The sequence below is a fragment of the Somniosus microcephalus genome, unplaced genomic scaffold, assembly GCF_052327205.1.
Source record: "Somniosus microcephalus isolate GS21.2 unplaced genomic scaffold, FLI_Smic_1.0 scaffold71, whole genome shotgun sequence".
NCBI classification, from domain to species: domain Eukaryota; kingdom Metazoa; phylum Chordata; class Chondrichthyes; order Squaliformes; family Somniosidae; genus Somniosus; species Somniosus microcephalus.
Genome location: NW_028225258.1, coordinates 19,732 through 46,292, shown reverse-complemented (window position 1 = coordinate 46,292; position 26,561 = coordinate 19,732). Strand labels below are relative to the sequence as shown.

The window sequence follows — 26,561 nt, the reverse complement described above, 5'->3', positions numbered from 1 at the left end:
AGATGACACAAAGCTGGGTGGGCGTATGTGCTGTGAGGAAGATGCAGAGATAATCCATTACGATTTGGACAGGTTGTGTGATTGGGCAGATGCATGGCAAATGCAGAATAATGTGGATGAATGCGCGGATATCCACTTTGGTGGCAAAAACAGGAAGACAGATTATCTGAACGGCAATAGATTGGGAAAAGGGGAAGTGCAACATGATCTGGGTGTCCTTGTGCACCAGTCGCAGAAGGTAAGCATGCAGGTGCAGCTAGTGTTTAAGAAGGCGAGTGGTATGTTGGCCTTCGTAGGGAGAGGATTCGAGTACAGGAGCAAGAATGTCTTGCAGCATTTGTACAGGGCCTTGGTGAGACTACACTTTGAGTATTGTGTGCAGTTTTGGTCGCCTTATCTGAGGAAGGATGTTCTTGCCATGGAAGGAGTTCAGCGAAGATTCACCAGACTGATACTTGGGATGGCAGGAATGATGTATGAAAAGAGATTGGTTCAATTAGGCTTATACTCGCTGGAGTTTAGAAGAATGAGAGGGGATCTCATTGAAACTTATAAAATTCTGACAGGACTGGACAGACTAGATGCAGGAAGGATGTTCCCGGTGGCCAGGGAGTCCAGAACCAGGGGTCACAGTCCAAGGATAAGGGGTAAGCCATTTAGGACAGAGATGAGGAGGAATTTCTTCACCCAGAGAGTGGTGAACCTGTGGAATTCTCTGCCACAGAAGGCAGTTGAGGCCAATTCATTAAATATATTCAAGAAGGAGTTAGATATATTTCTTAAGGCTAAAGGGATCAAGGGATATGGGGAGAAGGCAGGGACAGGGTACTGAATTTGGATGATCAGCCATGATTTCATCGAATGGCGGAGCAGGCTCAAAGGGATAAATGGGCTCCTGCTATTATTTCTTATCTTATGTTCAGAGGGAACAAAAAAAAAGTGACAAAGAAAAGGAACCAACATTATTGAATTTTTGTTTGTACAGCTCCAACAATGATTAAAATCTGAAGGAATGAGACTCCACAGGTGTAAAGGTTAATTTTCAGTGCAAGAGAGGATGTCTGGCATTAGTTAAGACTGATCACACCGTTAAACAAATAATTACACTGGAATAGGCAAGTCCTGACTTTTCCTGGTGAGTTTCCTGTGTATCTATCAAGTACAGTAATTTTACGCCGTTCCATTTCAATGGCGAGTCTCTCGGCGAGATACCATCCTCGCGCAGCTTGGTGAGCAACAGGGCAACTCGGACAGGGCATTCCCGATTTTCCTGTTTAACTCCGCATGTGCGGTCACTGGAAGTTACTGTCCAATTTACACTTTAATAAGTGAGCGCTGTTAGCCCCACCGTTAATTCTACCGCAAAATCTGGCCTATTGCAAAAATATGAAGCTACCACTATTTCACCCCCAGTCACTCAGTCCGTGAACAAAATGGTGCAGAAATCAAACCATTAAAGTGAGCGGATGGAAAATGACAAACTGAGAAATTTCAATTTCCTAACGTTCCCCCTGGGGAGTGACGCCCCACACCAAGGGCACAGGGGCAGGTAATTACAGACTGAGAAATCTCAATTTCCTAACGTTCCCCCTGGGGAGTGACGTCCCACACCAAGGGCACAGGGGCAGGTAATTACAGACTGAGAAATCTCAATTTCCTCATGTTCCCTCTGGGGAGTGACGTCCCACACCAAGAGCACAGGGGCAGGTAATTACAGACTGAGAAATCTCAATTTCCTCATGTTCCCCCCTGGGGAGTGACGTCCCACACCAAGAGCACAGGGGCAGGTAATTACAGACTGAGAAATCTCAATTTCCTCATGTTCCCCCCTGGGGAGTGACGTCCCACACCAAGGGCACAGGGGCAGGTAATTACAGACTGAGAAATCTCAATTTCCTCATGTTCCCCCCTGGGGAGTGACGTCCCACACCAAGAGCACAGGGGCAGGTAATTACAGACTGAGTAATCTCAATTTCCTCATGTTCCCCCTGGGGAGTGACGTCCCACACCAAGAGCACAGGGGCAGGTAATTACAGACTGAGAAATCTCAATTTCCCCATGTTCCCCCTGGGGAGTGACGTCCCACACCGAGAGCACAGGGGCAGGTAATTACAGACTGAGAAATCTCAATTTCCTCATGTTCCCCCTGGGGAGTGACGTCCCACACCGAGAGCACAGGGGCAGGTAATTACAGACTGAGAAATCTCAATTTCCTCATGTTCCCCCTGGGGAGTGACGTCCCACACCAAGAGCACAGGGGCAGGTAATTACAGACTGAGAAATCTCAATTTCCTCATGTTCCCCCTGGGGAGTGACGTCCCACACCGAGAGCACAGGGGCTGGTAATTACAGACTGAGAAATCTCAATTTCCTCATGTTCCCCCTGGGGAGTGACGTCCCACACCGAGAGCACAGGGGCTGGTAATTACAGACTGAGAAATCTCAATTTCCCCATGTTCCCCCTGGGGAGTGACGTCCCACACCGAGAGCACAGGGGCTGGTAATTACAGACTGAGAAATCTCAATTTCCTCATGTTCCCCCTGGGGAGTGACGTCCCACACCGAGAGCACAGGGGCTGGTAATTACAGACTGAGAAATCTCAATTTCCCCATGTTCCCCCTGGGGAGTGACGTCCCACACCAAGAGCACAGGGGCCGGTAATTACAGACTGAGAAATCTCAATTTCCTCATGTTCCCCCTGGGGAGTGACGTCCCACACCAGGAGCACAGGGGCAGGTAATTACAGACTGAGTAATCTCAATTTCCTCATGTTCCCCCTGGGGAGTGACGTCCCACACCGAGAGCACAGGGGCTGGTAATTACAGACTGAGAAATCTCAATTTCCCCATGTTCCCCCCTGGGGAGTGACGTCCCACACCAAGAGCACAGGGGCAGGTAATTACAGACTGAGAAATCTCAATTTCCTAACGTTCCCCCTGGGGAGTGACGTCCCACACCAAGAGCACAGGGGCAGGTAATTACAGACTGAGAAATCTCAATTTCCCCATGTTCCCCCCTGGGGAGTGACGTCCCACACCAAGAGCACAGGGGCAGGTAATTACAGACTGAGAAATCTCAATTTCCTCATGTTCCCCCTGGGGAGTGACGCCCCACACCAAGAGCACAGGGGCAGGTAATTACAGACTGAGAAATCTCAATTTCCTAACGTTCCCCCTGGGGAGTGACGTCCCACACCAAGAGCACAGGGGCAGGTAATTACAGACTGAGAAATCTCAATTTCCCCATGTTCCCCCTGGGGAGTGACGTCCCACACCAAGAGCACAGGGGCTGGTAATTACAGACTGAGAAATCTCAATTTCCTCATGTTCCCCCTGGGGGAGTGACGTCCCACACCAAGAGCACAGGGGCAGGTAATTACAGACTGAGTAATCTCAATTTCCTCATGTTCCCCCCTGGGGAGTGACGTCCCACACCAAGAGCACAGGGGCTGGTAATTACAGACTGAGTAATCTCAATTTCCTCATGTTCCCCCCTGGGGAGTGACGTCCCACACCAAGAGCACAGGGGCTGGTAATTACAGACTGAGTAATCTCAATTTCCTCATGTTCCCCCTGGGAAGTGACGTCCCACACCAAGGGCACAGGGGCAGGTAATCACAGACTGAGTAATCTCAATTTCCTCATGTTCCCCCTGGGAAGTGACGTCCCACACCAAGAGCACAGGGGCTGGTAATTACAGACTGAGAAATCTCAATTTCCTCACGTTCCCCCTCGGGAGTGACGTCCCACACCAAGAGCACAGGGGCAGGTAATTACAGACTGAGAAATCTCAATTTCCTCATGTTCCCCCTGGGAAGTGACGTCCCACACCAAGGGCACAGGGGCAGGTAATTACAGACTGAGAAATCTCAATTTCCCCATGTTCCCCCTGGGGAGTGACGTCCCACACCAAGAGCACAGGGGCAGGTAATTACAGACTGAGAAATCTCAATTTCCTAACGTTCCCCCTGGGGAGTGACGTCCCACACCAAGAGCACAGGGGCAGGTAATTACAGACTGAGAAATCTCAATTTCCTAACGTTCCCCCTGGGGAGTGACATCCCACACCAAGAGCACAGGGGCTGGTAATTACAGACTGAGAAATCTCAATTTCCCCATGTTCCCCCTGGGGAGTGACGTCCCACACCAAGAGCGCAGGGGCAGGTAATTACAGACTGAGTAATCTCAATTTCCTCATGTTCCCCCTGGGGAGTGACGTCCCACACCAAGAGCACAGGGGCAGGTAATTACAGACTGAGAAATCTCAATTTCCTCATGTTCCCCCCTGGGGAGTGACGTCCCACACCAAGAGTACAGGGGCAGGTAATTACAGACTGAGAAATCTCAATTTCCTCATGTTCCCCCTGGGGAGTGACGTCCCACACCAAGAGCACAGGGGCAGGTAATTACAGACTGAGAAATCTCAATTTCCTAACGTTCCCCCTGGGGAGTGACGTCCCACACCAAGGGCACAGGGGCAGGTAATTACAGACTGAGAAATCTCAATTTCCTCATGTTCCCCCCTGGGGAGTGACGTCCCACACCAAGAGCACAGGGGCAGGTAATTACAGACTGAGAAATCTCTATTTCCCCATGTTCCCCCTGGGGAGTGACGTCCCACACCAAGAGCACAGGGGCAGGTAATTACAGACTGAGTAATCGCAATTTCCTCATGTTCCCCCCTGGGGAGTGACGTCCCACACCAAGAGCACAGGGGCAGGTAATTACAGACTGAGAAATCTCAATTTCCTCATGTTCCCCCTGGGGAGTGACGTCCAACACCAAGAGCACAGGGGCAGGTAATTACAGACTGAGTAATCTCAATTTCCTCATGTTCCCCCTGGGGAGTGACGTCACACACCAAGAGCACAGGGGCTGGTAATTACAGACTGAGTAATCTCAATTTCCTCATGTTCCCCCTGGGGAGTGACGTCCCACACCAAGAGCACAGGAGCAGGTAATTACAGACTGAGAAATCTCAATTTCCTCATGTTCCCCCCTGGGGAGTGACGTCCCACACCGAGAGCACAGGGGCAGGTAATTACAGACTGAGTAATCTCAATTGCCTCATGTTCCCCCCTGGGGAGTGACGTCCCACACCAAGAGCACAGGGGCAGGTAATTACAGACTGAGAAATCTCAATTTCCTCATGTTCCCCCTGGGGAGTGACGTCCCACACCACGAGCACAGGGGCAGGTAATTACAGACTGAGAAATCTCAATTTCCTCATGTTCCCCCCTGGGGAGTGACGTCCCACATCAAGAGCACAGGGGCAGGTAATTACAGACTGAGTAATCTCAATTTCCTCATGTTCCCCCCTGGGGAGTGACGTCCCACACCAAGAGCACAGGGGCAGGTAATTACAGACTGAGAAATCTCTATTTCCTCATGTTCCCCCTGGGGAGTGACGTCCCACACCGAGAGCACAGGGGCCGGTAATTACAGACTGAGTAATCTCAATTTCCTCATGTTCCCCCTGGGGAGTGACGTCCCACACCAAGAGCACAGGGGCAGGTAATTACAGACTGAGAAATCTCTATTTCCTCATGTTCCCCCTGGGGAGTGACGTCCCACACCAAGAGCACAGGGGCCGGTAATTACAGACTGAGAAATCTCAATATCCTCATGTTCCCCCCTGGGGAGTGACATCCCACACCAAGAGCACAGGGGCAGGTAATTACAGACTGAGAAATCTCAATTTCCTCATGTTCCCCCTGGGGAGTGACGTCACACACCAAGAGCACAGGGGCAGGTAATTACAGACTGAGAAATCTCAATTTCCTCATGTTCCCCCCTGGGGAGTGACGTCCCACACCAAGAGCACAGGGGCTGGTAATTACAGACTGAGAAATCTCAATTTCCCCATGTTCCCCCTGGGGAGTGACGTCCCACACCAAGAGCACAGGGACTGGTAATTACAGACTGAGAAATCTCAAATTCCTCATGTTCCCCCTGGGGAGTGACGTCCCACACCAAGAGCACAGGGGCTGGTAATTACAGACTGAGTAATCTCAATTTCCTCATGTTCCCCCCTGGGGAGTGACGTCCCACACCGAGAGCACAGGGGCCGGTAATTACAGACTGAGAAATCTCAATTTCCTCATGTTCCCCCTGGGAGTGACGTCCCACACCAAGAGCACAGGGGCAGGTAATTACAGACTGAGTAATCTCAATTTCCTCATGTTCCCCCCTGGGGAGTGACGTCCCACACCAAGAGCACAGGGGCAGGTAATTACAGACTGAGTAATCTCAATTTCCCCATGTTCCCCCTGGGGAGTGACGTCCCACACCAAGAGCGCAGGGGCAGGTAATTACAGACTGAGTAATCTCAATTTCCCCATGTTCCCCCTGGGGAGTGACGTCCCACACCAAGAGCACAGGGGCAGGTAATTACAGACTGAGTAATCTCAATTTCCCCATGTTCCCCCTGGGGAGTGACGTCCCACACCAAGAGCACAGGGGCAGGTAATTACAGACTGAGAAATCTCAATTTCCTCATGTTCCCCCCTGGGGAGTGACGTCCCACACCAAGAGCGCAGGGGCAGGTAATTACAGACTGAGTAATCTCAATTTCCTCATGTTCCCCCTGGGGAGTGACGTCCCACACCGAGGGCACAGGGGCAGGTAATTACAGACTGAGAAATCTCAATTTCCCCATGTTCCCCCCTGGGGAGTGACGTCCCACACCAAGAGCACAGGGGCAGGTAATTACAGACTGAGAAATCTCAATTTCCTCATGTTCCCCCTGGGGAGTGACGTCCCACACCAAGAGCACAGGGGCAGGTAATTACAGACTGAGTAATCTCAATTTCCTCATGTTCCCCCTGGGGAGTGACGTCCCACACCAAGAGCACAGGGGCTGGTAATTACAGACTGAGTAACCTCAATTTCCTCATGTTCCCCCCTGGGGAGTGACGTCCCACACCAAGAGCACAGGGGCAGGTAATTACAGACTGAGAAATCTCAATTTCCTCATGTTCCCCCTGGGGAGTGACGTCCAACACCAAGAGCACAGGGGCAGGTAATTACAGACTGAGTAATCTCAATTTCCTCATGTTCCCCCTGGGGAGTGACGTCACACACCAAGAGCACAGGGGCTGGTAATTACAGACTGAGTAATCTCAATTTCCTCATGTTCCCCCTGGGGAGTGACGTCCCACACCAAGAGCACAGGAGCAGGTAATTACAGACTGAGAAATCTCAATTTCCTCATGTTCCCCCCTGGGGAGTGACGTCCCACACCGAGAGCACAGGGGCAGGTAATTACAGACTGAGTAATCTCAATTGCCTCATGTTCCCCCCTGGGGAGTGACGTCCCACACCAAGAGCACAGGGGCAGGTAATTACAGACTGAGAAATCTCAATTTCCTCATGTTCCCCCTGGGGAGTGACGTCCCACACCACGAGCACAGGGGCAGGTAATTACAGACTGAGAAATCTCAATTTCCTCATGTTCCCCCCTGGGGAGTGACGTCCCACATCAAGAGCACAGGGGCAGGTAATTACAGACTGAGTAATCTCAATTTCCTCATGTTCCCCCCTGGGGAGTGACGTCCCACACCAAGAGCACAGGGGCAGGTAATTACAGACTGAGTAATCTCAATTTCCTCATGTTCCCCCCTGGGGAGTGACGTCCCACACCAAGAGCACAGCGGCAGGTAATTACAGACTGAGTAATCTCAATTTCCTCATGTTCCCCCCTGGGGAGTGACGTCCCACACCAAGAGCACAGGGGCAGGTAATTACAGACTGAGAAATCTCTATTTCCTCATGTTCCCCCTGGGGAGTGACGTCCCACACCGAGAGCACAGGGGCCGGTAATTACAGACTGAGTAATCTCAATTTCCTCATGTTCCCCCTGGGGAGTGACGTCCCACACCAAGAGCACAGGGGCAGGTAATTACAGACTGAGAAATCTCTATTTCCTCATGTTCCCCCCTGGGGAGTGACGTCCCACACCAAGAGCACAGGGGCTGGTAATTACAGACTGAGAAATCTCAATTTCCCCATGTTCCCCCTGGGGAGTGACGTCCCACACCAAGAGCACAGGGACTGGTAATTACAGACTGAGAAATCTCAAATTCCTCATGTTCCCCCTGGGGAGTGACGTCCCACACCAAGAGCACAGGGGCTGGTAATTACAGACTGAGTAATCTCAATTTCCTCATGTTCCCCCCTGGGGAGTGACGTCCCACACCGAGAGCACAGGGGCCGGTAATTACAGACTGAGAAATCTCAATTTCCTCATGTTCCCCCTGGGAGTGACGTCCCACACCAAGAGCACAGGGGCAGGTAATTACAGACTGAGTAATCTCAATTTCCTCATGTTCCCCCCTGGGGAGTGACGTCCCACACCAAGAGCACAGGGGCAGGTAATTACAGACTGAGTAATCTCAATTTCCTCATGTTCCCCCCCAGGGGAGTGACGTCCCACACCAAGAGCGCAGGGGCAGGTAATTACAGACTGAGTAATCTCAATTTCCCCATGTTCCCCCTGGGGAGTGACGTCCCACACCAAGAGCGCAGGGGCAGGTAATTACAGACTGAGTAATCTCAATTTCCCCATGTTCCCCCTGGGGAGTGACGTCCCACACCAAGAGCACAGGGGCAGGTAATTACAGACTGAGTAATCTCAATTTCCCCATGTTCCCCCTGGGGAGTGACGTCCCACACCAAGAGCACAGGGGCAGGTAATTACAGACTGAGAAATCTCAATTTCCTCATGTTCCCCCCTGGGGAGTGACGTCCCACACCAAGAGCGCAGGGGCAGGTAATTACAGACTGAGTAATCTCAATTTCCTCATGTTCCCCCTGGGGAGTGACGTCCCACACCGAGGGCACAGGGGCAGGTAATTACAGACTGAGAAATCTCAAATTCCTCATGTTCCCCCTGGGGAGTGACGTCCCACACCAGGAGCACAGGGGCAGGTAATTTACCCAGTTGTGCACAGGTTTGTGCACTCCATGTTTAGGATGTAAAAGCAGTGGAAAAGCAGCGTGCAATTACACTAAGATGTTAGCAGGGATGTGGAGTTACCATGAGAGAGTGCGATTTGAGAACGTTGGACTCAATCCACTAGAGGTGAGCAGATTAAGTGAGGGTTTGCTGCAACTCTTCAGATTCTGTAGAGTTATGATCCAATAAATAGTTACTGATAGTTTCCACTGATTGCCCAGAGGGCACATATTTAGGCTATTTAGAAGAATTCGGTGTGAAGGTTAATAAACTGAATTACACATGAGGTGGTTACAAAGCAGAATTCAATCCCACAAGCTATGTTAGAAGCAAGTGGAACTTTTTAAAAAAATAAAATCTATTTCTTTTGCTGGATGGATAGAAATTAATGCTGGAGAATGGGGAGTGAACAGAAGATTGCACCTGGACTAATTGGGATGCTAACCTAATGCGGTCAACAGGAGGTTGGAATTTGACAAGGTGGGATATCAACAGTAATGGGTGGTGAGCAGGAGGTTGGGAATAGACTAGGTGGGATATTAACAGTAATGGGTAGTGAGCAGGAGGTTGGGATTAGACTAGGTGGGATATTAACAGTAATGGGCAGTGAGCAGGAGGTTGGGATTAGCCTAGGTGGATATTAACAGTAATGGGTAGTGAGCAGGAGGTTGGGATTAGACTAGGTGGGATATTAACAGTAATGGGCAGTGAGCAGGAGGTTGGGATTAGACCAGGTGGGATATTAACAGTAATGGGCAGTGAGCAGGAGGTTGGGATTAGACTAGGTGGGATATTAACAGTAGTGGGCAGTGAGCAGGAGGTTGGGATTAGACTAGGTGGGATATTAACAGTAATGGGCAGTGAGCAGGAGGTTGGGATTAGACTAGGTGGGATATTAACAGTAATGGGCAGTGAGCAGGAGGTTGGGATTAGACTAGGTGGGATATTAACAGTAATGGGCAGTGAGCAGGAGGTTGGGATTAGACTAGGTGGGATATTAACAGTAATGGGCAGTGAGCAGGAGGTTGGGATTAGACTAGGTGGGATATTAACAGTAATGGTAGTGAGCAGGAGGTTGGGATTAGACTAGGTGGGATATTAACAGTAATGGGCAGTGAGCAGGAGGTTGGGATTAGACTAGGTGGGATATTAACAGTAATGGGTAGTGAGCAGGAGGTTGGGATTAGACTAGGTGGGATATTAACAGTAATGGGCAGTGAGCAGGAGGTTGGGATTAGACCAGGTGGGATATTAACAGTAATGGGCAGTGAGCAGGAGGTTGGGATTAGACTAGGTGGGATATTAACAGTAATGGGCAGTGAGCAGGAGGTTGGGATTAGACTAGGTGGGATATTAACAGTAATGGGCAGTGAGCAGGACGTTGGGATTAGACTAGGTGGGATATTAACAGTAATGGGCAGTGAGCAGGAGGTTGGGATTAGACTAGGTGGGATATTAACAGTAATGGTAGTGAGCAGGAGGTTGGGATTAGACTAGGTGGGATATTAACAGTAATGGGCAGTGAGCAGGAGGTTGGGATTAGACTCGGTGGGATATTAACGGTAATGGGTAGTGAGCAGGAGGTTGGGATTAGACTAGGTGGGATATTAACGGTAATGGGCAGTGAGCAGGAGGTTGGGATTAGACTAGGTGGGATATTAACAGTAATGGGTAGTGAGCAGGAGGTTGGGATTAGACTAGGTGGGATATTAACAGTAATGGGCAGTGAGCAGGAGGTTGGGATTAGACTAGGTAGGATATTAACAGTAATGGGCAGTGAGCAGGAGGTTGGGATTAGACTAGGTGGGATATTAACAGTAATGGGCAGTGAGCAGGAGGTTGGGATTAGACTAGGTGGGATATTAACGGTAATGGGTAGTGAGCAGGAGGTTGGGATTAGACTAGGTGGGATATTAACAGTAATGGGCAGTGAGCAGGAGGTTGGGATTAGACTAGGTGGGATATTAACGGTAATGGGCAGTGAGCAGGAGGTTGGGATTAGACTAGGTGGGATATTAACAGTAATGGGTAGTGAGCAGGAGGTTGGGATTAGACTAGGTGGGATATTAACAGTAATGGGCAGTGAGCAGGAGGTTGGGATTAGACTAGGTGGGATATTAACAGTAATGGGCAGTGAGCAGGAGGTTGGGATTAGACTAGGTGGGATATTAACAGTAATGGGTAGTGAGCAGGAGGTTGGAATTAGACTAGGTGAGATATTAACAGTAATGGGCAGTAAGCAGGAGGTTGGGATTAGACTAGGTGGGATATTAACAGTAATGGGCAGTGAGCAGGAGGTTGGGATTAGACTAGATGGGATATTAACAGTAATGGGTAGTGAGCAGGAGGTTGGGATTAGACTAGGTGGGATATTAACAGTAATGGGTAGTGAGCAGGAGGTTGGGATTAGACTAGGTGAGATATTAACAGTAATGGGCAGTGAGCAGGAGGTTGGGATTAGACTAGGTGGGATATTAACGGTAATGGGCAGTGAGCAGGAGGTTGGGATTAGACTAGGTGGGATATTAACAGTAATGGGCAGTGAGCCGGAGGTTGGGATTAGACTAGGTGGGATATTAACAGTAATGGGTAGTGAGCAGGAGGTTGGGATTAGACTAGGTGGGATATTAACGGTAATGGGCAGTGAGCAGGAGGTTGGGATTAGACTAGGTGGGATATTAACAGTAATGGGCAGTGAGCAGGAGGTTGGGATTAGACTAGGTGGGATATTAACAGTAATGGGTAGTGAGCAGGAGGTTGGGATTAGACTAGGTGGGATATTAACAGTAATGGGCAGTGAGCAGGAGGTCGGGATTAGACTAGGTGGGATATTAACAGTAGTGGGCAGTGAGCAGGAGGTTGGGATTAGAGTAGGTGGGATATTAACAGTAGTGGGCAGTGAGCAGGAGGTTGGGATTAGACTAGGTGGGATATTAACAGTAATGGGCAGTGAGCAGGAGGTTGGGATTAGACTAGGTGGGATATTAACAGTAATGGGCAGTGAGCAGGAGGTTGGGATTAGACTCGGTGGGATATTAACGGTAATGGGTAGTGAGCAGGAGGTTGGGATTAGACTAGGTGGGATATTAACAGTAATGGGCAGTGAGCAGGAGGTTGGGATTAGACTAGGTGGGATATTAACAGTAATGGGCAGTGAGCAGGAGGTTGGGATTAGACTAGGTGGGATATTAACAGTAATGGGCAGTGAGCAGGAGGTTGCGATTAGACTAGGTGGGATATTAACAGTAATGGGCAGTGAGCAGGAGGTTGGGATTAGACTAGGTGGGATATTAACGGTAATGGGCAGTGAGCAGGAGGTTGGGATTAGACTAGGTGGGATATTAACAGTAATGGGCAGTGAGCAGGGGGTTGGGATTAGACTAGGTGGGATATTAACAGTAATGGGTAGTGAGCAGGAGGTTGGGATTAGACTAGGTGGGATATTAACGGTAATGGGCAGTGAGCAGGAGGTTGGGATTAGACTAGGTGGGATATTAACAGTAATGGGTAGTGAGCAGGAGGTTGGGATTAGACTAGGTGGGATATTAACAGTAATGGGCAGTGAGCAGGGGGTTGGGATTAGACTAGGTGGGATATTAACAGTAATGGGGAGTGAGCAGGAGGTTGGGATTCGCCTAGGTGGGATATTAACAGTAATGGGTAGTGAGCAGGAGGTTGGGATTAGACTAGGTGGGATATTAACGGTAATGGGCAGTGAGCAGGAGGTTGGGATTAGACTAGGTGGGATATTAACAGTAATGGGCAGTGAGCAGGAGGTTGGGATTAGACTAGGTGGGATATTAACAGTAATGGGCAGTGAGCAGGAGGTTGGGATTAGACTAGGTGGGATATTAACAGTAATGGGCAGTGAGCAGGAGGTTGTGATTAGACTAGGTGGGATATTAATCGTAATGGGCAGTGAGCAGGAGGTTGGGAATAGACTAGGTGGGATATTAACGGTAATGGGCAGTGAGCAGGGGGTTGGGATTAGACTAGGTGGGATATTAATCGTAATGGGCAGTGAGCAGGAGGTTGGGAATAGACTAGGTGGGATATTAACGGTAATGGGCAGTGAGCAGGAGGTTGGGATTAGACTAAGTGGGATATTAACGGTAATGGGCAGTGAGCAGGAGGTTGGGAATAGACTAGGTGGGATATTAACAGAAATGGGGAGTGAGCAGGAGGTTGGGATTAGCCTAGGTGGATATTAACAGTAATGGGCAGTGAGCAGGAGGTTGGGATTAGACTAGGTGAGATATTAACAGTAATGGGCAGTGAGCAGGAGGTTGGGATTAGACTAGGTGGGATATTAATGGTACTGGGCAGTGAGCAGGAGGTTGGGATTAGACTAGGTGGGATATTAACGGTAATGGGTAGTGAGCAGGAGGTTGGGATTAGACTAGGTGGGATATTAACGGTAATGGGCAGTGAGCAGGAGGTTGGGATTAGACTAGGTGGATATTAACAGTAATGGGCAGTGAGCAGGAGGTTGGGATTAGACTAGGTGGATATTAACAGTAATGGGTAGTGAGCAGGAGGTTGGGATTAGACTAGGTGGATATTAACAGTAATGGGCAGTGAGCAGGAGGTTGGGATTAGACTAGGTGGGATATTAACGGTAATGGGTAGTGAGCAGGAGGTTGGGATTAGACTAGGTGGGATATTAACAGTAATGGGTAGTGAGCAGGAGGTTGGGATTAGACTAGGTGGGATATTAACGGTAATGGGCAGTGAGCAGGAGGTTGGGATTAGACTAGGTGGGATATTAACAGTAATGGGCAGTGAGCAGGAGGTTGGGATTAGACCAGGTGGGATATTAACAGTAATGGGCAGTGAGCAGGAGGTTGGGATTAGACCAGGTGGGATATTAACAGTAATGGGCAGTGAGCAGGAGGTTGGGATTAGACCAGGTGGGATATTAACAGTAATGGGTAGTGAGCAGGAGGTTGGGATTAGACTAGGTAGGATATTAACAGTAATGGGTAGTGAGCAGGAGGTTGGGATTAGACTAGGTGGGATATTAATAGTAATGGGCAGTGAGCAGGAGGTTGGGATTAGACTAGGTGGGATATTAACAGTAATGGGCAGTGAGCAGGAGGTTGGGATTAGACTAGGTGGGATATTAAGAGTAATGGGCAGTGAGCAGGAGGTTGGGATTAGACTAGGTGGGGTATTAACGGTAATGGGCAGTAAGCAGGAGGTTGGGATTAGACTAGGTGGGATATTAACAGTAATGGGCAGTGAGCAGGAGGTTGGGATTAGACTAGGTGGGATATTAACAGTAATGGGCAGTGAGCAGGAGATTGGGATTAGATTGGTGGGATATTAACAGTAATGGGCAGTGAGCAGGAGGTTGGGATTTGACTAGGTGGGATATTAACAGTAATGGGCAGTGAGCAGGAGATTGGGATTAGATTGGTGGGATATTAACAGTAATGGGCAGTGAGCAGGAGGTTGGGATTAGACTAGGTGGGATATTAACAGTAATGGGCAGTGAGCAGGAGGTTGGGATTAGACTAGGTGGGATATTAACAGTAATGGGTAGTGAGCAGGAGGTTGGGATTAGACTAGGTGGGATATTAACAGTAATGGGCAGTGAGCAGGAGGTTGGGATTAGACTAGGTGGGATATTAACAGTAATGGGCAGTGAGCAGGAGGTTGGGATTAGACTAGGTGGGATATTAACAGTACTGGGCAGTGAGCAGGAGGTTGGGATTAGACTAGGTGGGATATTAACACTAATGGGCAGTGAGCAGGAGGTTGGGATTAGACTAGGTGGGATATTAACGGTAATGGGTAGTGAGCAGGAGGTTTGGATTAGACTAGGTGGGATATTAACAGTAATGGGCAGTGAGCAGGAGGTTGGGATTAGACTAGGTGGGATATTAACGGTAATGGGTAGTGAGCAGGAGGTTTGGATTAGACTAGGTGGGATATTAACGGTAATGGGTAGTGAGCAGGAGGTTGGGATTAGACTAGGTGGGATATTAACAGTAATGGGTAGTGAGCAGGAGGTTGGGATTAGACTAGGTGGGATATTAACAGTAATGGGCAGTGAGCAGGAGGTTGGGATTAGACTAGGTGGGATATTAACAGTAATGGGCAGTGAGCAGGAGGTTGGGATTAGACTAGGTGGGGTATTAACAGTAATGGGCAGTGAGCAGGAGGTTTGGATTAGACTAGGTGGGGTATTAACAGTAATGGGCAGTGAGCAGGAGGTTGGGATTAGACTAGGTGGGATATTAACAGTACTGGGCAGTGAGCAGGAGGTTGGGATTAGACTAGGTGGGATATTAACAGTAATGGGCAGTGAGCAGGAGGTTGGGATTAGACTAGGTGGGATATTAACGGTAATGGGCAGTGAGCAGGAGGTTGGGATTAGATTGGTGGGATATTAACAGTAATGGGTAGTGAGCAGGAGGTTGGGATTAGACTAGGTGGGATATTAACAGTAATGGGGAGTGAGCAGGAGGTTGGGATTAGACTAGGTGGGATATTAATGGTAATGGGAAGTGAGCAGGAGGTTGGGATTAGACTAGGTGGGTTATTAACAGTAATGGGCAGTGAGCAGGGGGTTGGGATTAGACTAGGTGAGATATTAACAGTAATGGGCAGTGAGCAGGAGGTTGGGATTAGACTAGGTGGGATATTAACAGTAATGGGCAGTGAGCAGGAGGTTGGGATTAGACTAGGTGGGATATTAACAGTAATGGGCAGTGAGCAGGAGGTTGGGATTAGACTAGGTGGGATATTAACTGTAATGGGTAGTGAGCAGGAGGTTGCGATTAGACTAGGTGGGATATTAACAGTAATAGGCAGTGAGCAGGAGGTTGGGATTAGACTAGGTGGGATATTAACAGTAATGGGCAGTGAGCAGGAGGTTGGGATTAGACTAGGTGGGATATTAACAGTAATGGGCAGTGAGCAGGAGGTTGGGATTAGACTAGGTGGGATATTAACAGTAATGGGCAGTGAGCAGGGGGTTGGGATTAGACTAGGTGAGATATTAACAGTAATGGGCAGTGAGTAGGAGGTTGGGATTAGACTAGGTGGGATATTAACAGTAATGGGCAGTGAGCAGGAGGTTGGGATTAGACTAGGTGGGATATTAACAGTAATGGGCAGTGAGCAGGAGGTCGGGATTAGACTAGGTGGGATATTAACAGTAATGGGTAGTGAGCAGGAGGTTGGGATTAGACTAGGTGGGATATTAACAGTAATGGGCAGTGAGCAGGAGGTTGGGATTAGACTAGGTGGGATATTAACAGTAATGGGCAGTGAGCAGGAGGTCGGGATTAGACTAGAGGGGATATTAACAGTCATGGGCAGTGAGCAGGAGGTTGGGATTAGACTAGGTGGGATATTAACAGTAATGGGTAGTGAGCAGGAGGTTGGGATTAGACTAGGTGGGATATTAACAGTAATGGGCAGTGAGCAGGAGGTCGGGATTAGACTAGAGGGGATATTAACAGTAATGGGCAGTGAGCAGGAGGTTGGGATTAGACTAGGTGGGATATTAACAGTAATGGGCAGTGAGCAGGAGGTTGGGATTAGACTAGGTGGGATATTAACAGTAATGGGCAGTGAGCAGGAGGTTGGGATTAGACTAGGTGGGATATTAACAGTAATGGGTAGTGAGCAGGAGGTTGGGATTAGACTAGGGGGGATATTAACGGTAATGGGCAGTGAGCAGGAGGTTGGGATTAGACTAGGTGGGATATTAACAGTAATGGGCAGTGAGCAGGAGGTTGGGATTAGACTAGGTGGGATATTAACGGTAATGGGCAGTGAGCAGGAGGTTGGGATTAGACTAGGTGGGATATTAACAGTAATGGGCAGTGAGCAGGAGGTTGGGATTAGACTAGGTGGGATATTAACAGTAATGGGCAGTGAGCAGGAGGTTGGGATTAGACTAGGTGGGATATTAACAGTAATGGGCAGTGAGCAGGAGGTTGGGATTAGACTAGGTGGGATATTAACAGTAATGGGCAGTGAGTAGGAGGTTGGGATTAGACTAGGTGGGATATTAACAGTAATGGGCAGTGAGCAGGAGGTTGGGATTAGACTAGGTGGGATATTAACAGTAATTGGTAATGAGCAGGAGGTTGGGATTAGACTAGGTGGGATATTAACAGTAATGGGCAGTGAGCAGGAGGTTGGGATGAGAGTAAATGTCCTAGATTATCGACTGGGAAAGTTGGTAGCAGGTCGACCGTCCATTATACACCCTGCCCGATTATCATTTCCATTTAGTTCTGTTCCATTACAGGTAACTGACAGAACAGTACAGGCTGCTTGCTGTAATTTCCTGAAGTGCTGTCCCGGGGAGTGACGCTCCTCGACAGGTTCTACCACCAGTATTGAGTCTCTGTCAAAGTTGGAATTGACTCCCGGTGATGCAGGGGGAGGAAAAACCTGCACAGCGTCGGGTTTTCAATCCTCATTCTTTGGGGGGTTAGTTTTCCTGTTCGTGTCTCAGACATTTTAACCATTGTGTTTCTGTTCTTGAAAAGCCTCTCATTTACTCCACAGATGATTTTTGTCATGTCTCATTTCCTTCATTTACTTTAAGTAGTTTCCAGGTCAGTAAACTCACGACGTTCCCTGTAATTCCTGTCTGTTGCCTCTGGCCTCTCCTTTTCCCAGTCCCACTAAAACTGTTCCCTTTGTTTTCAGTCCACAAAGAGTTATACCCGAACCGTTCCCCGGTCCTTTGTACAGATACTGACCGATCCGCTGGGTATTTTCACCTCTTCATATCATTGTTTCAGATTCACAATATTTTCAGTTTATCTATTTAGTTCCTATTTGACAATTTCTCTTCGGTAACATTCTGTGATTCTAAGATCTGATATCCTGTCAGTTCTGTGATGTTTGGATAATCCAGACTCATTCTGTGTCCCTCCCACTTACCCGATGTTCTTGTCCACTGAAATGCCTCTCGTATGTTAACAACAAGCTGACTCCGTCCACCCCTCCTTCAATCGCCTGTTCCAGTCTGTCCCGGTAGAATTTCGTGAACCGGAACAGCTGGTAATCGTCGCACTTTGTCAAGAACTCAGTGATTGTAGAGTTCGGATCTGTGAACACAAATGGAGAAAACTAAACATATTATCCACTTTCTACCCAGGTGGCTACATGTCATCATATACCAAACGGCGACAGCTTCCTGTGAGCCACATTATCAAACACCTTCTGGTGAGCCACATTATCAAACACCTTCCTGTGAGCCACATTATCAAACACCTTCTGGTGAGCCACATTATCAAACACCTTCCTGTGAGCCACATTATCAAACACCTTCTGGTGAGCCACATTATCAAACACCTTCCTGTGAGCCACATTATCAAACACCTTCTGGTGAGCCACATTATCAAACACCTTCTGGTGAGCCACATTATCAAACACCTTCTGGTGAGCCACATTATCAAACACCTTCTGGTGAGCCACATTATCAAACACCTGGTGAGCCACATTATCAAACACCTTCTGGTGAGCCACATTATCAAACACCTTCTGGTGAGCCACATTATCAAACACCTTCTGGTGAGCCACATTATCAAACACCTGGTGAGCCACATTATCAAACACCTTCTGGTGAGCCACATTATCAAACACCTTCTGGTGAGCCACATTATCAAACACCTTCTGGTGAGCCACATTATCAAACACCTTCCGGTGAGCCACATTATCAAACACCTTCTGGTGAGCCACATTATCAAACACCTTCTGGTGAGCCACATTATCAAACACCTTCTGGTGAGCCACATTATCAAACACCTTCTGGTGAGCCACATTATCAAACACCTTCTGGTGAGCCACATTATCAAACACCTGGTGAGCCACATTATCAAACACCTTCTGGTGAGCCACATTATCAAACACCTTCTGGTGAGCCACATTATCAAACACCTTCTGGTGAGCCACATTATCAAACACCTTCTGGTGAGCCACATTATCAAACACCTTCTGGTGAGCCACATTATCAAACACCTTCTGGTGAGCCACATTATCAAACACCTTCTGGTGAGCCACATTATCAAACACCTTCTGGTGAGCCACATTATCAAACACCTTCTGGTGAGCCACATTATCAAACACCTTCCTGTGAGCCACATTATCAAACACCTTCTGGTGAGCCACATTATCAAACACCTTCCAGTGAGCCACATTATCAAACACCTTCTGATAACCCACATACACCACATGTACAACATTCCATCAACCTGTATAGTCACGGCTCCACAAAACTGCATCTTAATGTGTTGGGAGATTGGGCACATGACTGGCAAATGATGTTTAGCTTGGATAAGTGCCGTGTTATTCCTGTGGGCAGTGCGAGTGCTCAACATTCATACACCCTTCATGGCATTAAATAAGGGGGAGAAAGGAAGATCCAGGCATTCTGGTGTATACATCTCTAAAGGTACAGGAGCAATGCCGTGAAGTGATAGCTAGAACAAAGGGGATATTGGGGTGCATTCATATGACAGTAGGGTATAAGACAACCTATTCTGTCCTAGTACAAGACCTTGGTAAAGGCTTCACTTGGAATACTGTGTCCAGTTATGGTCCCCACATAAGGTGGGTGATATTGAGGCTTTGAAACTGATGCAGAGGGACATTACACTAATTCCCAGTATAAAGCAATTTAGTTATCAAGATAGGCTAAGAATGTGGACTCTACACTTTAGAGAAGCAAAGACTAAGCGGTGATCTGATTGAGGTTTATAAGATGATGAAGGGAATCGATTGTGTTCCATTTAACAGTTTGTTCCAATGACATAGCTTACGGAGAGGTCACCACTTTAAGTTGTGAAAGGCCAAATTTAAGTTAGATGTCAGGAGGTGGTTCTTTTCCCAGAGAATAGTCGACCTCTGGAACAGGATACCTTCTCTGGCAGTGGACACTGACTCGGTGAATTCCTTCAGGCGAGAGCTGGACCGGTTCCTGTTTGGTGCGGACATCACCTCTTACAACAGGAAGACACTTCCGGGAATTCAGTGCAAGATTGATCTGCTGGACTAGTTTCAATCGCCGAGATGGGTCGGAGAGGAATTTCCCCTATTTAAATCCCCCAAATTGACCTGTGTTTTTACCTGTTTTTTTTCACCTCACCCATGGTTTGGTTTGGGATAACTAGAACAAAGTATCGCAATTGCCTGGGAAAGTCTGGATGGACCAAAGGGTCTTTACCTGTCCGTCATTGTTTGTAAAATTGTCATATATGACTTTTCTGCAGCTAATCCGTTCCATCCTCCCCTCATCATCCTCTTTCTCGCTAAATGCTCGCTAATTCAACCTGGATTAACAGATTTGGTGGGGTTTCTACACAATGGTCTCTGGTTACCAGGTTAATCCTCTCTCCACATTAGAACAGAAACATCACTTGGGCTCCTTCAGTCCAACAGTATATTTTTGATATTAAACCTGGGTTGAAATGCTGTGGTCAGTCCCTCCTATCTCCTCTCTGACTTCCTCTAACAGTCTGATATTAAACCTGGGTTGAAATGCTGTGCTCAGTCCCTCCTATCACCTCTCTGACTTCCTCTAACAGTCTGATATTAAACCTGGGTTGAAATGCTGTGCTCAGTCCCTCCTATCACCGCTCTGACTTCCTCTAACAGTCTGATATTAAACCTGGGTTGAAATGCTGTGGTCAGTCCCTCCTATCACCTCTCTGACTTCCTCTAACAGTCTGATATTAAACCTGGGTTGAAATGCTGTGCTCAGTCCCTCCTATCACCTCTCTGACTTCCTCTAACAGTCTGATATTAAACCTGGGTTGAAATGCTGTGCTCAGTCCCTCCTATCACCTCTCTGACTTCCTCTAACAGTCTGATATTAAACCTGGGTTGAAATGCTGTGCTCAGTCCCTCCTATCACCGCTCTGACTTCCTCTAACAGTCTGATATTAAACCTGGGTTGAAATGCTGTGGTCAGTCCCTCCTATCACCTCTCTGACTTCCTCTAACAGTCTGATATTAAACCTGGGTTGAAATGCTGTGCTCAGTCCCTCCTATCACCTCTCTGACTTCCTCTAACAGTCTGATATTAAACCTGGGTTGAAATGCTGTGCTCAGTCCCTCCTATCACCTCTCTGACTTCCTCTAACAGTCTGATATTAAACCTGGGTTGAAATGCTGTGCTCAGTCCCTCCTATCACCTCTCTGACTTCCTCTAACAGTCTGATATTAAACCTGGGTTGAAATGCTGTGCTCAGTCCCTCCTATCACCTCTCTGACTTCCTCTAACAGTCTGATATTAAACCTGGGTTGAAATGCTGTGCTCAGTCCCTCCTATCACCTCTCTGACTTCCTCTAACAGTCTGATATTAAACCTGGGTTGAAATGCTGTGCTCAGTCCCTCCAATCTCCTCTCTGACTTCCTCTAACAATCTGATATTAAACCTGGGTTGAAATGCTGTGCTCAGTCCCTCCTATCACCTCTCTGACTTCCTCTAACAGTCTGGGGTGTATTATCTCGGAGCCCAGTGACTTCTCCACCTCGGCTATTTTACTCAGATCCAAATCCTTCTCTACAGTGATGTCTAACTGTGGGCCCACATCCTCATCTAGTACATCAAAACTTCACTTCCACCATCATTTTTAGAAAGTTAAGGAAATATTTTGTATCGCCCCAAATTGCATCCGTCAGAACTAGTTTCCCCAGTCCCACCTCTCTCACCTCCACTGCTCGCTGACCTGTAAAACCCAGAGAATTGTGCTATCTCCCTTCCTGTTGCTGCACTGTGTACATATGGATTCCATCTTAGCATTGCTCCCTGGAACACCCTTACCTTCTAAACCTCTCCGCCTCGCTCTCCTCCTTTCAGGCGTTCCTTAAACTTTACCTGCCCCAATATCTCCTTGTGTGACTCGGTGTCAAATTCTGATTGGTCACACTCCTGCGAGGCACCGCGAGAGGTTTTTCAACATTAAAGGCGCTATATAAACACCAGTTTGTTCTTGTTGTTGCTGCATTGTCATAGAATGCTTTATTAATACTGGTGTCCACAATTTTGTTGCTCTTCCCTCAAAATGTTATCACCAGGAACATTTCCCTCCGAGTCCTGTGAAAACCAAGGCCGTGTCTTATAGATACTAGATCACATCTCATGTTTCTGAATGTTTGGAATGATTTGTTCACTCACACACAACTCAATACTCGCTCCAACACTGGGAATGTTGACTTGTCCCCGTCTCTTCTATAGATACTAGATCACATCTCGTGTTTCTGAATGTTTGGAATGATTTGTTCACTCACACACAACTCAATACTCGCTCCAACACTGGGAATGTTGACTTGTCCCCGTTTCTTCTATAGATACTGGATCACATCCCATGTTTCTGAATGTTTGGAATGATTTGTTCACTCACACACAACTCAATACTCGCTCCAACACTGGGAATGTTGACTTGTCCCCGTTTCTTCTATAGATACTGGATCACATCCCATGTTTCTGAATGTTTGGAATGATTTGTTCACTCACACACAACTCAATACTCGCTCCAACACTGGGAATGTTGACTTGTCCCCGTTTCTTCTATAGATACTAGATCACATCTCATGTTTCTGAATGTTTGGAATGATTTGTTCACTCACACACAACTCAATACTAGCTCCAACACTGGGAATGTTGACTTGTCCCCGTTTCTTCTATAGATACTAGATCACATCTCATGTTTCTGAATGTTTGGAATGATTTGTTCACTCACACACAACTCAATACTCGCTCCAACACTGGGAATGTTGACTTGTCCCCGTTTCTTCTATAGATACTAGATCACATCCCATGTTTCTGAATGTTTGGAATGATTTGTTCACTCACACACAACTCAATACTCGCTCCAACACTGGGAATGTTGACTTGTCCCCGGTTCTTTTTATAAACACAACTTTATCTCTCGCTATTTCAAATCCTCTTTCCTTTTTCTTGCTAATACCTTTTTCACTATTTCTTAAATCTTCTGTTTCAACTCCAGCATTTTTATTAATTCCTCTCTCTAGTCTCCGATCCGGATATTTCCCACTCTCCAGTCACATCCCCTGATACCCTCCCACTGCTCCATTCACCTTTTCTGTAAAACCATTAATGTTGGTCGGGACAGATCACAGCCGTCACTTCCCTTCCAACTGAACGCACTCTAGTGTCCCAAGAACGTGAACACTTCCCTCCTGCTCCAGCCCTCAGCCACACATTGACCAGCCTCATATTACCCGCCTTAAGCAGCCCAGTGCAAAACAATCCGGAGATCAACAGCTTGAGGCCTGGTTTCTTAGTTTAGTGCCTCAGTCTCAATAGTCCCTCTATAAACGTATTTCTATCCGTGTTACTGGCTCCGACCGTGGCTATTTTCTGCTCTCCTTTCCTGCCCAGAGGTGGTCCCACCGGTCAAGGATGTTCTTCCCACCGGCACCAGGGAGGTAACTAACCATTCAGGACCTGCTCAGGGCTACAGAAGAGGTTGTTTATTCCCCCGACTATACAATCTGACACCAGTCCCGCTCTCCTATTCCTGTGCCCCACCTGCCTCTCACTCTCGCCCCGCTGGGTGGCCTCCTGCTCTCTGGGGCCACACTGTTTGCTCAAGAATATGGTCCGGAGTCACTGTCTCTCTCCACCTTACAGTCCCCAATACCAGGTATCTATTGGACAGTTCCAGTACTCAGGGGCTCCCTCCACCTGTGACTGTGATCCTCTGAGTCACTGTCTCTCTCCACCTTACAGTCCCCAATACCAGGTATCTATTGGACAGTTCCAGTACTCAGGGGCCCCTCCACCTGTGACTGTGATCCTCAGTCACAGTCTCTCTCCACCTTACAGCCCCCAATACCAGGTATCTATTGGACAGTTCCAGTACTCAGGGGCTCCCTCCACCTGTGACTGTGATCCTCAGTCACAGTCTCTCTCCACCTTACAGCCCCCAATACCAGGTATCTATTGGACAGTTCCAGTACTCAGGGGCTCCCTCCACCTGTGACTGTGATCCTGAGTCACTGTCTCTCTCCACCTTACAGCCCCCAATACCAGGTATCTATTGGACAGTTCCAGTACTCAGGGGCTCCCTCCACCTGTGACTGTGATCCTGAGTCACTGTCTCTCTCCACCTTACAGCCCCCAATACCAGGTATCTATTGGACAGTTCCAGTACTCAGGGGCTCCCTCCACCTGTGACTGTGATCCTCAGTCACAGTCTCTCTCCACCTTACAGCCCCCAATACCAGGTATCTATTGGACAGTTCCAGTACTCAGGGGCTCCCTCCACCTGTGACTGCGATCCTCTGAGTCACTGTCTCTCTCCACCTTACAGCCCCCAATACCAGGTATCTATTGGACAGTTCCAGTACTCAGGGGCTCCCTCCACCTGTGACTGTGATCCTGAGTCACTGTCTCTCTCCACCTTACAGCCCCCAATACCAGGTATCTATTGGACAGTTCCAGTACTCAGGGGCTCCCTCCACCTGTGACTGTGATCCTCAGTCACTGTCTCTCTCCACCTTACAGTCCCCAATACCAGGTATCTATTGGACAGTTCCAGTACTCAGGGGCTCCCTCCACCTGTGACTGTGATCCTCTGAGTCACTGTCTCTCTCCACCTTACAGTCCCCAATACCAGGTATCTATTGGACAGTTCCAGTACTCAGGGGCTCCCTCCACCTGTGACTGTGATCCTGAGTCACTGTCTCTCTCCACCTTACAGTCCCCAATACCAGGTATCTATTGGACAGTTCCAGTGCTCAGGGGCTTCCTCCACCTGTGACTGTGATCCTCAGTCACTGTCTCTATCCACCTTACAGCCCCCAATACCAGGTATCTATTGGGCAGTTCCAGTACTCAGGGGCTCCCTCCACCTGTGACTGCAGTGTCCCTCTAGATGGTCACTCAATCCCCTCTTTGTACTCAGTCTCTGTCCTGTTCCCTCGACCTGAGAGAGCTGCAGGTTCAGGCAATAGATCTGGACCTTTTGTCAGGACAGAAATTGTATTTTACAGAGTTTTGTGAACCTACCTGTGTCCATTCTCTTTCGTGTTGAAGATGTTGGATCTTCTCCCCTGTCTGGACCTTCAGCCATGGTGGTGACAGGCGTTCCCAGGCTCTGATGCTCTGTAACAAATATAATATTAATGGAGTGTTTGAGGGAAATATTAAAATGAGAAGAACGTTGCCTTGTTGCCATGATATCAAGTCCCTCCTCCCCCATCAGTACAGCAGCTGGTAGCTCTGGGATCTCAGAAAACACCACGAATATACAACTGGTGAATGTGACTGCTGTTTTACAATCATAATTCTCCATTCGTGTGTGAGCCCGCGCACGTGCGGCCATTGAAACTATCAATCAGCGGCCTTTCCTTTCCCCACTGTGGAAATGTCAAAGCGATTCAGTTAATTCAGTACCAGTTTGAGTCTTTGTAAAATTCAGTACTTTGCTGTTTCACTAACGCTGCCACTAGTGGAATAAACACACAACAGCAAGAGAGGGGCAGGGAGAATGTGTGAGAAATGATTAGTGGTAACATAATAGGGAACACTAACGCCTTTTATAAACATATAAATAGTGAAAGAATAGTCCAAGGAAAGGTGGGGCCGATTACTGACCAAAAAGGCAATCTTGTGGAAGCAGAGGACATGGCTGAGGTACTAAATTAACAGTTTGCCTGCGTATTCACTAAAGGAGAGGATGCTGCCAATCGTACAGTAAAGGAGGAGGTGGTAGAGAAATTGGACAGGATATAAATCGATTAGGACGATGTACTAAATTGGTTGGCAGGGCTCAAAGTAGAAATGTCACCCGCTCTGCCACAATCTTCCAATCCTTAGATATGGGAAAGGTGCCAGAGGACGGGAGGGCTGCAAACGTTACTTCCCTGTTCAAAAAAGGAGAGCGCGATGAACCAAATAACTACAGGCCACTCAGCTTAACATCGGTGTTATTTCCGAAACACAATTAACCGTCACTTGGAAGAACATGGGTTTATTAGCGACAGACAAAATGGATTTTATTTAAAGGCAAATCTAACCTGGCTGACTTGAATGAGCCAATGGATGAAATAGGAGAGGGTTGATGAAGGTAGTGCAGTTGATGTTGTGTTTCTGGACTTTCAGAAGGCCTTTGATAAAGTACCTCATAATAGACTGGTGAACAAAATTGGAGCCAATGATATTAAAGGAGCAGTGGCAGCGTGGATACTAAATTGGTGAAGGGACAGAAAACAGACAGTAGTTGTGAACCGATATTGTTCACACTGGAGGGAAGTTTACAGTGTCCCCAGGGGGCGGGATTAGGACCACTGCTCTTTGATTTATTTCAGTGACATGGACTTAGGTATACAGGGCATAGTTTAAAAGTTTGTCGATGACACGAATCTCGGAAAAGTCGTAAACCGTGAGGAGGACAGCAGAAGACTTCAGGAGGAAATAGAGACACTGGTGAAATGGGCAGACACATGGCAGGTGAAGTTTAATGCAGAGAAGTGCAGAGCGTGCAAAATTAAGGCACATGGGATTGGGGGCAAGGTATTGACTTGGATAGAGAACTGGTTGGCGGACAGAAAGCAAAGAGTTGGAATAAACGGGTCGTTTTCTGAGTGGCAGGCAGTGAC

At 47.9% G+C, this 26,561-nt stretch overlaps 1 protein-coding gene across 4 annotated transcripts in view; it reads right to left on the bottom strand.

Annotated features, from left to right (window-relative positions):
* Positions 1-25,445, bottom strand: part of LOC147083141 (NACHT, LRR and PYD domains-containing protein 3-like) — a 60,802-nt gene extending 35,357 nt beyond the window's left edge. For 2 of the 4 annotated variants that reach the window (XM_085980225.1, XM_085980224.1), the window contains exons 1-2: positions 24,970-25,441; positions 17,870-18,036 (exon numbers count right to left, since the gene is read on the bottom strand). In XM_085980225.1, the coding sequence (XP_085836351.1) occupies positions 17,870-18,036; positions 24,970-25,285 (483 nt within the window). In that variant the 5' untranslated portion in view covers positions 25,286-25,441. Of the gene's footprint in view, positions 1-17,869; positions 18,037-24,969 lie in introns of all 4 variants that reach the window. The other 2 variants (XM_085980223.1, XM_085980226.1) reach the window with 2 other exon arrangements.
* Positions 25,446-26,561: the final 1,116 nt, after the last annotated feature.